Here is a 10,958-nt window from a genome sequence, read left to right as displayed (position 1 = left end):
GCTTGATAGGAACTGTATCATAGGAGCTTTACCATAAAACTCTAAGAAGCCATTTTAAAACAAAACAAACAAGTATGTGGAGGGACATGGAGCTAAACACCGGCACTTAGCAGCCCCCCCCCCCCCCCCCCCCCCCGCTAACCACTCTGACATCTGCATTAACAATAAGTCGCCTCCATTCAGGACGCTGCGAGGGTAATCTCAGCCCGCCATAAGCATCGGGCCAAGAACGGCAAAATATGGAGCGATAATAAGGCTGAGCGGATCCGGTTAGACTCCTGAGAGGAGCGCTGATGGCCGGCTCGGCAGCACAGGAATGTGTCCATTAGTGGCTCCGAGGAAAAGAAGTTAATTCAGTAATCATTAAAAGACATTTATGGCAGAGGAGTAACGAGCTGATCCCACTCAGAGAGAAGGAGAAAACATTTCAGCCTCAGGGATAATCGCCTTCAAGATTAAGTGGGACATTATCCCACATGGCCATAATTGCTTGTATGAACTACTTTATAAAGGATTGGATTATATTCTGTGCGAGCTGCACACAGAGCAAACGTTTCAAACACAGAACCTACATGTGGTTCATATAGAAACATAAATACCCAACAACAATCGTATTAGTGAGTTCATTGTGATGGCAGAGCAGGAGGTCACCGCAGGGACACGACTGACCCCCCAACAAACATCTGGCCACATCCAACCAACCCTCTTCATCATTCATCCATTAACTGATCGATCGTTTGGTCTGTAAAATGTCTGCTGAAGTCTCCTAAAGCCTAATTAATAAAGCTGGAAATGATGAATGTTTGTTAGACAGGAATCACTTAAAGGACAGTGTGTCTTAAACCAGTCAGAAGCAAAAAAAATGAACATTAAACATGTTTTTCTTGCTGTAATTCTTCCTCCTTTTCATCCATTAAAACGTTCATTCATAATATGCTTACAGTGTAAGTGATGGAGTTCATCTGAAGTTACTATGAAGCTTCAGCCGGCTGAGTTAATCAAATAAAAACGGATATTTTTCACAGTTTAAGTCTTCTTAGTATGAAATTCTCTCTTCTTTGATGTTTCCCTGTTAAAGAATAGAAGCAAAAAGGGAAATTTGTACTAAAAAGGTTGAAACTCAACTTGACTTCTCATTTAGTCGACTGAAGTCTAAAAAAGTCTTCATGTGTTTGAACTTCATCGGGTCTAAAAAACGTCATAAAATCATGAAAAAACGTCTAAATGTTGAAGGTGACGACCTTTTATTAACAGACACTAAAACACTGTGCAGGTCGACGATGTGGACAAAATCAAATATCACAATATTATCGACCAAATATCTCAATATCGATATCGCAACAGAACTGTAGGACGACTATTGGTGTTTACACATCACATTCACACAATGAGATTATTGATTAATAATCATCAGTAATGTGGATTTAATGACTAGTCTCACTTTACTGTAATACAGCCTTTAAACCAGGAAAAGACATTTATGACATATCATGATATATCTCGTCTCATATCACGATATCGATATAATATCGATATATTGCCCCGATCTACACGCAGGTATTCACTTTATTATGATATAAAACAGAAAAACAGCAAATCTTCACATCTGAGGAGCTGATTTGTGTTTTAGTTTGATAAATGTATAAAAATAACAGACGTAGCCGCCGTAACGTTGGTTTGTGGTCTCTCGTTTGGCGTTTTGACCGTCGCCATCTTGGATTTTTGGAGACAGAAGTGACCATATTTGGATGAGAGGGTGGAGCTGACTCTAATGCTAGCTGCTAGCCGCTAGCTTGGTTAGCGCGGTGCATTTACAGTCTATGGTTAACTGTTATAATGCTAATGCTAATTTTCATTAGCAAAAAACAGGCTTAAAAAACAAAATGTACGTCATAGAAAAACTGAACATCAACTCGTTAATTAAACTGAAACGAGTAATTACATAGAAATTAATTACAGCACAGTTATAAACAAGTAAATAAAACAAAAACATGATTATTTCTGCCGTAAAGTTGTTCATTTTAACATGGAGGTCTATGGAGGACTATGGAGGTCTATGGAGGTCTATGGGGGTCTATGGAGGACTATGGAGGTCTATGGGGGTCTATGGGGGTCTATGGAGGTCTATGGAGGTCTATGGGGGGTCCATGGGGGTCTATGGGGGTCTATGGAGGACTATGGGGGTCTATGGAGGTCTATGGGGGTCTATGGAGATCTATGGAGGTCTATGAGGTCTATGGAGGTCTATGGGGTCTGTGGAGGTCTGTGGGGTCTGTGGAGGTCTATGGGGTCTATGGAGGTCTATGGGGGTCTATGGGGTCTGTGGAGGTCTATAAGGTCTGTGGAGGTCTATGGGGTCTGTGGAGGTCTATAAGGTCTGTGGAGGTCTATGGAGGTCTATGGGGTCTGTGGAGGTCTATGGGGTCTGTGGAGGTCTATGGGGGTCTATGGGGTCTGTGGAGGTCTATGAAGGTCTATGAGGGTCTATGGGGATTGACTCACTGTTGGAGCCTCAAGTGACCTTTAGAGGAACTGCAGTTTTTGGCTTCATGGTTTTGCTGCTTGTGATTAATCAATGATCAATCTCTGTTAATCGACTGATCATCTGAACTCAGACCCTCCTGCAGGACTGAGCGCAGACCGTCTGCCTGGTTCGTCTCCCGTTTCAACTAACTTTTAATCTCCATGTTGTTTAATCCTCCATGTTGTGGGTTCTCAGTGGGGAAATCAGAGTGGGACCTCTGAGGCTTCTGTGGGGAACAGGATCTACTCGCCGCTCATCCATCTGAGCGGCTTCACAGATTACACTAATGAAACGATGAGGACACGAGTGTCTGTAATCTAATAAAGTTATAAAGAGATAAAGAGGATCATGTTCCGCACGAAACCTCAGCAAAGGTCACAGAGCCCCAAATATCAGTTTTTATTTTTGAGTGGTTCTGATTCGCTTCAGTTTGGTTTATGTGACAAGAGTGTCGATCAGTGATCAATAAAGACATACCTTCATCGGTGCCGTCCATGATGGACACGCTGTCGTCTCTGGACAGAAACGGAGACTCCATGAACAGCGCCCTCACCTGGACACACAGGAGAACAGCAGCACAGTGTCTTGTTTATTCTTACATATAAACATTTTCGGCCAATAAAAGCTCTAAAATGAAATATCGGCATCGGCCATTTCTGCCAATAACGAGAGGCCGATTTCTTGCCATCTCCTCCACCGCCTGACTGTGCTTCCCTCCACAGACTGTTTCACCCTAACGGATGGTCATCGGTATGTCCGCGGAGGAGCTGCTGCACAGACAGGAAACACCTCGGCTGACAGGATGTACCACTCTGTTTGGAAAAAAAAATCTTTTTGGTTTATAACGGCGGTTGTCAACCAGCATATTAGGTGCATTAGCGCCACCTTCTGCTCCGGAGTGTGGACCAGAGATTAAATCCTACACATTAATCCTGTCTGTCTAATAAACTCAAAGAAAACTCTGCTGTTCCCACTTGGCAGGTTCATTAAAGTTTTAAGGCTTCCTAAGTTCTTCCTTCATATATTGTCTTTCTTGATCATAAATAGTACAATCAATGCTTGCAAGCATAATAGTCTCCTCAGCCAGCGGGAAAAAAATATGTGCATATATCGGCAATCAGCCACAGTAAGTTGGAAATATCGGCATATCGGATTTCCAAAAATCCAATATCGTGCATCCCTACTCATTAGCATCACTACTGATGGTCTAAATTATGAAACTATGATTACAGAAATTATGTTCATGCATCCACAGCTGGAAGGAACAATCATATGAGCCTGAACTTAAGACACAGCAGCTCTATTAAATCAGAATTAAAGGTGCAGAATGTGAGATCACTCCAAACCAATCAGGGGCAGCATATCAGCAGAAGGTCGGGGTGTCCGTTACGCTCCGTTAGCGCTGAATCAATAGTGCCTTATCATTGTTCTGTTAGCTAGCAAACTGGGTAACTACCACTTTGACTAAGTATGATAACGATATCAGTTCAGTGCTAACGTTGAGCTAATGTTTGCGTGAATAAATCTAACCTAGAAGAGGAAGCACTACTTCTTCCTCTCATGTTGGAGGCTATAGTGACTCACTATCGCCTCTTGAGGTACAAACTGGTATTACGAGACAGGACAGACGGGGCTAGCTGGTTAGCATGCTAACTTTAATAAATATCTCTGCAGCACAATACATATAGGTCTTTGACTTAACACCGAAACGGTTATTTCTTCACATTCTTTTGATCATTTTAGTTAAATATTGAATGTTTTAAACTAAAATTCGTACATAATTCCTTTGCACCTTTAACGTGAATCAGACTTTTGGCACATAAAGTTGTTTCTTCTTATGCCGTTTTTCCACCCAGTTTATTTATAACTTTTGACATTTACAAAAAAAATCTAAACTTATAGTCCGTCACAGTACAGTTTTATTCATGAATCTACGCAGTTTGTGCATCTGGATCCAGCTGTTTATCTGCTCTGACTGTCTGGCCTCAGATCTGTTGGAGTTTTTCGGTGTGATATCGTCTCTGGTCAGATTCCAGACTCTGCTTTGGTCCGTTAGTCTCGACCTGCCAGGTGGCTAATTAGCTTTTAGCTACAACTTGAGCTGTTTTTAGCTGATATTTGTTGACATTTAGTCAAACAGTCTGCAGAAGCAGCTTGTTTCCATGGATAAACAGACGGTCACTGGATTACTTTGATACTGAAGAAAACTGAAAACTGATGATTTCTGGGAGTGTGATCTGACATTTAGTTCTGAAGATTGGATCAATGGGATGTAAAAAAAAACTTTTTTTTACATGAACAAAAAAAATTTCTTTCAGTAGGATGTATTTTACACCTATTCGCCTCCTGGAAACGTTCCCATGAAGGTACGTTTATCCACCTGCTTTGGTCATGTGATCACATGCAGACATTGTGGAAAGAGATTCACTCTGTGATCCAATATCACTGATAAACACTTCATTGATAAACCGTCGTCTTCATCTGAGCTGTTCAACCCAGAAAATATTTGATAGCAAATCTGTTGATCTCTGATTTGTTTGTTTATGACTGAAAGAAAATGGCTGAATGTTTCATCTTGATGTGCTACTTATTGATTTCCTATCACATTCCTGTACAAGACTCACTGTGAAGTTTTGGTCTCAGCTCTGAAGTCCAACCCCTCCCATCTGAGAGAGCTGGATCTGAGTAACAACTGTGACCTGCTAGATTCAGGAGTGAAGCTTCTGTGTGCTGGACTGGAGAGTCCAAACTGTAGACTGGAGTCTCTGGGGTCAGTTAATTTGCTGTAGCCTTAGTAATTGTATAAATATATATATATATATATATATATATATATATATATATATATATATATATATATGAACATTATACTGCAGCGTCTGTTGTTGTCTGGTGTTCATAGGTGTATGTGCAGGTTCTGCAGCTCTTTTCTCTGGTTTCTAAGTGGATTTATTGGCGAGGGACGTCAGATATATTGATCTCCTCAGGAAGTGAAGGTCACACTGAATGACATTAAGGTGCTGCTTGTTCTCATACTCTGGTGAGTTGTTTCTATACTGCAGCAGGTACCTGGAGGGCAGCGTGATGACCATCCTGCTGGGAACACCTGAGCCCTCTTCATCTCTGTGTGTTGTTGTACTCATGGATACACTGTTTTTACTGATGATCACATTACTGTTGCACTTTTTATTTAAATAAATTATTGATTATTTCCCTTCAGCCTCTCTGTTGTCATGACTTCAGAGGCTGGTTGAGACAAATTCGGGGGCTCGTCCATCTTTCAGGGTCCGTTCTGCAGTTAAGCGTTTGTAGCTCTGGAGTTTGATTTGCTGCTGCTGCTGCTGTTTGTGATTATTTGTAATTTGTTCCGTTTTGTATTTATTGGCGTTTGGATGGAACGTGTTGAAACGGGTCCATGTCTGTGAATGAAATGGTCGTCACAGTTGGCATTGCGAGGTTTCGGGAGGGTTCCCCAGCAGGAAACAGGCGCTTTTTGTTCGGGAGATGCAGCAGTTTGTAGTTACCAGCTTCTTTTTGCAGCCTGACGCTACTTTAACACATAAACATATATTTGACCCCCCCCTCCCTCAGCGCCCCCCCTTCCCCCCCCAGTAATCAGCTGTTTGGCTGAATCAGAAACTGTCTGATAATAAGAGCAAAGCTTCAGATTAAATCACTTTTTGGCTGGCTGCTCTAGTCCTGTTATTACTGATTACTTAAAAGCTTTAATAGACTTTTTCTTTTTTGGCCCTCACATCACGATGATGATGATGATGATGATGAAGAGGAGGAGGAGGAGGAGGAGCTGTGGGGGTGCGGAGAGGCATTAGCTTCCTGTGAGGATATTAGCTAAAGCAATTCAATTGCATAATGCAGCTGAATGTGATCCAGCACAGAGCGGATTATAGACGACGCGGAGCTGCAACATCAGATTCATTGATTAGTGGACACATAGGACATTTATCTGCAGCTATTCTGATAATCAATTAATCATTTTCAGTCATTTTTGATATGAAAACTGTCTGATTCCAGAGTAGATGTGAATGAGTCGTCTTTGACTCATATTAACCGAAAAAAAACACTTCAGATTAATTGACAGTGAAGATTATTGATCGTTTTAGTTAATTTGATTTCAAACATTTCAACAAGCTGCTGTTGTAAAAAACGGCAAGTAAAGCAGCAAACAATTATTTTCATTACTGATTCATCTGCAGATGATTTTCTCAATTAATTAATTAGTCCATTGGTTGTTAAAATGTCAGAAAATGATGAAAATATTGATCAATGTTTCCCAAAGACGACGTCATCAAATGTCCACAAAGATCTTCAGTTCACATTAAACAAGCTGCAATCAGAGAATCTGGACTTAAAAATGACTGAAAATGATGAATCGATTATTGGAGATTCATTTAACAGTTATTAATTAATTTAATAGTTGGTGACTAATCAATTAAATCAACTAATCGCTGCAGCTCTAAATGCAAGAATCAAGTGATTCAGGAGAATTTGTGGATTCATCTGAACGAATTTACAGTTTAATTATGACATAAAACAAAGAGCTGCAATGACAATTTTAATAATCAATTAACCGTTTCAGTCATTTTTTAAAGACAAAATATCAAAAAACAAACTGCAGCTTCTAAAACGTGACAGTAAACGATACGAGTCACGACTGTCTGACATCTCATTAACGATTCATTGATTAATTGAGACAATAATCGGCTGATAATCGTTAGTTGCAGCGCTGATGTATCTCTGATGGTTACATGACGCCTCTCGTATCATATGAGGACGTTTTTATGTTTCCTGTTTATTTCTGATGGATTCATGTTTCTGATAAACGCATCTCTGTGAATCAAACGGCTGAAATATGTCGGTTTATAAGACGGATGTGAGAGAAAGGCTTCAGTGAGAGTCTCACTCTGTCCAGCAGGTGGTCGGCCTTCTCTCCAGGCAGCAGGCGGAGGCCGGCCGTGGCCTTCAGGACCACCGGGGTGATGCTCCAGACGGAGGGGGGGACGCTGGCCTTCGCCACCTCCAGCAGCTCCACGATCCCGGCCATGCACTGCACACACAGGACGGAGAACGACGTTATATATCATACATATTAATATTATAGATTTCCTTTATTTATTGTGTTTTTTGTTTATTTTTTAACATTTCATTAATCATTTTGACATGTTTTGAGAGAGACAGTAATCTGCAGATGAATCAATAACGGTGGGGAGTAATATTGATAAGGTGTCGGCTTCCTTCCATCACTGCCACGTTAGCAGCAGCTCGTACCTTCTCTGGATCATCAGCGTACGCAGACAGTCCAGGTTTGATGGCTCTGAACGTCTCGTGGGCCAGTTTGGGAGCTTCTGCAGGAAGAAAAAAACACCGTAAACATGATAAAGCTGCAGTTTGATCCTGAACAGCTGATAAAGGATCATACAGAGCTCCGTGTGTGTGTGTGAAAGCCTCAGTGTTTAACTGAGTCTGTCTTCATCTGTCTGACCGACCGCCTACATGTGAGTTGTCATTAATCCACATCTGTATAACTAACAGGTGCTGCCATTAGTCCGTTAGCTCTGATGCTAACAAAAGGAGCCAAAACAGCACTCAGCCTGTGATTTAGCTTAGCGCTTAAATGCGATAACGAAGGCATTTGGCCCGAACGCTGCAGGAAACTTTCTCTAAGCCTAATAAACCAAAAGCCCTAAAACGCACTAATGAGTCTGTGTGTTTTAACTCTGGCAGCACCGCCACAGAGCGCCGCAGCAGAGCGCCGCAGCAGAGACTCACATCTGGTAATTAATGTCTGGGGCCAACATGTGGATTTTAAATACACTAAAAGCAACTCTGAGATAAACCTTCACAGTCTGATCTGAAAGGATCCATATGAGTCCAGTTAGAATCCAAACATCCTGTTTATATGAGGAGTCGCTCTCCTCCACTGATCGATTCATTGATTAGTCCCACAAAAGGAAATTAATATGCAATTATTTTGATAAAGTGTAGAACTGCAACCAACAATTATATCAATCTGTTGATTATTTTCTTCATTAATTGATCAGTTGTTTGGTCCATAAACTGTCAGAAAATGGTGAAAAGTATTGATCAGTGTTTCCAAAGACAACGTCATCAAAGATCTTCAGTTTACTGTCATTTAACAAGCTGCAATCAGAGAATTTGGACTTCTTCTTCTTAAATAAAGACTCATTAAGACAATTAATAAGTTATCAGAATAGTTGGTGATTAATTGATTAATTGATTACAGTGATGTGAGTTTTATTGTGCGAGAGCATCATCAGGTCAAAACATGAATCTCGAGCTTTTCTTCTTAAAAAAATGACTCAAAATGATTAACTGATTAATGTAATAGTTACTATAGCAACTAATCATTGCAGCTCTGAGTAATCGTTTCATTTTTAATCAAAGAAGAAGATGTTTCAGATGTGACAACGTCTGTTTTTCTCTCTTATATCTGACAGTAAATATCTGAAAACATCAGTGAATTTGATTCTTTCACTATTTTATAACGTTTCATTAACTAAACTATTAACGTAGAAAATAATCAGCGGATGAATCGCTAACGAGACGCAGACCTCTGTTGTCTGTGTGGAACTTGAAGACGTGGATTCTCGTCCCAGTGCTCCCAGCATCGAACATGATGCCGTACTGGAAGCTGACGGGCCTATCGAGGCCGGGCCGCTGCTGGTGGGGAGGTAGTCTGTAGGCTTCGGGCTTGGCGGCGCCATAGTGACGCTTCACAAACATCAGGTAGGCGAGAAGGCAGCCCACGAAGAGGAAGACTCCAGCGAGCTTTGGTCTCTTCATCACGACTCATTCTGTGTAAAACCGCAGAGTCGAGCTAGAAGAGCCGCATCCCGAGAGCCTGACGAGGAATCAATGAAAAACAGATCAATAAAGAGTCAAACAGTCACAAGGCAGCAGGAGACGATGACTATTTAAGACTGGAGGTTAACATTCAGTCATCACTGAAAATTCATTTTAAAGCTACAAGTTGTTTGTTAGGAATTCATTGATGAAAGGTAACAAAAAGTTTATTAAATTAAATCTGATGTTCAGGCTATGATGTCGTTCTCTAACTTGTATAAGTCTGTATGTGAGAGAAACGACAACAGAGTTTGGTTTTAGACTATAGAAATAGAGGATTTATTTATTTAAAATTAAAATATTCTGCAGATACAGTTTAATGAATAAGAAAAAGTCTGTAAACATTAGAAACTACCTGATGTTTAGGATATAATGTTATTTTCTAGCTTAATTCTCAGTGAAAATAAGTAAAAGTATAAAAGTCTGTATGTGAGAGAAACGAGAACAGAGTTTAGTTGCTTATTAGTGATTCTATCAGTTTTCTATGTTTCTCAGTAGAAGATATCACAGTTACAGTTAGTAAAAAAAGGTTTGAAGATTTTGTTTCTTTAAAATCAAATAACTGACTTTGTTTAAAACTAAGTAACCTCTAAAAATAAGACAACCTTTAGATACTTTCAGTTATGGCACCACTGATTCCTCAAATTAATTATGTTAATTAGATATTAAATTGACAGATATTTGCCGGTGTTTGGTGTGAACAGCTGCTTCTATAACAGGAAACATTCATACAGTCACATCGTGTATTTTAAACAAGTATTAGACGTCGTGACAGGCGGAATAAAGTCACACTGGCTGTTTCTTTACAGCTTTACACAACATTTCTTTCTTCACAGTTTAACCTGAAACAGGCAGCAGGTTAGCGGAGAGTTAGCAGCAGGCTAACAGCTCCAGCCGCTAAAACAAACCGTAAAAACGTGTTTACGTACCGAGCAGAAACCACCGGCAGCCGCTCCGTTTACTCAGCCGTTAATTCACTTCTCTGCTCATTCTTCTTTCTGCTAATGTCAACAATGCGGCGCTGTCTGATGACGTCAGGCTGAATGGCGGTAACGTGGCCGAAAACACGGAAGCAGCTCCGCTAGCTTCACGGCTAGCTTAAACAAAAGCGTCTTTTATGTCCAACTTACTTTATATAAACTCGGTTTTTTTATTCGTGGAGGAAAAGTTGTGTTGAGAAATAAATCACTAACACGTCTAAGAACTCCAACATCTTCCCGTGTAGTTTATTAATATTATTCTCCAAGAATGTTCACTTTTTAATCCACAAACATGACAGAAACAGATAGGAAACTAAACTTTAGCTAAACTGCAAAATAAAAAAGCAACAAAGACCCAAAAGATTTTTAAAACATTATTGACTAATGTTACTTGAATATTAATCTGCACCCCTTTATTTATTTATTTTTCCCTCATCCTATGTGTTATTTAGTTTTTATTTACTGTAAAAAGCTTCTTGCACAATCCTTTACTGAAAGTTTTTTTTTTTTTTACTTATTATTTTACTGAATTCCCGGCACTTTGCCCCTTTTCTTCTTTAAACTTGTTTATA

The 10,958-nt window shown here is 40.1% G+C and overlaps 1 protein-coding gene across 6 annotated transcripts in view; it reads right to left on the bottom strand.

The window, feature by feature from the left end:
• Window positions 1-10,696, bottom strand: part of entpd6 (ectonucleoside triphosphate diphosphohydrolase 6) — an 18,701-nt gene extending 8,005 nt beyond the window's left edge. For 3 of the 6 annotated variants that reach the window (XM_044372208.1, XM_044372210.1, XM_044372209.1), the window contains exons 1-5: window positions 10,336-10,696; window positions 9,115-9,404; window positions 7,811-7,887; window positions 7,446-7,589; window positions 3,002-3,077 (exon numbers count right to left, since the gene is read on the bottom strand). In XM_044372208.1, coding sequence (XP_044228143.1) covers window positions 3,002-3,077; window positions 7,446-7,589; window positions 7,811-7,887; window positions 9,115-9,346 — 529 coding nt within the window. In that variant the 5' untranslated portion in view covers window positions 9,347-9,404; window positions 10,336-10,696. The remainder of the gene's footprint in view (window positions 1-3,001; window positions 3,078-7,445; window positions 7,590-7,810; window positions 7,888-9,114; window positions 9,405-10,335) is intronic. The other 3 variants (XR_006407040.1, XM_044372206.1, XM_044372211.1) reach the window with 2 other exon arrangements.
• Between the last annotated feature and the right edge of the window lie 262 nt (window positions 10,697-10,958).

Source organism: Thunnus albacares, chromosome 14, assembly GCF_914725855.1.
Source record: "Thunnus albacares chromosome 14, fThuAlb1.1, whole genome shotgun sequence".
Taxonomy (NCBI): domain Eukaryota; kingdom Metazoa; phylum Chordata; class Actinopteri; order Scombriformes; family Scombridae; genus Thunnus; species Thunnus albacares.
Note: the sequence above shows the minus strand (reverse complement) of the source record. Positions and strands in the feature narration are given on the sequence as shown.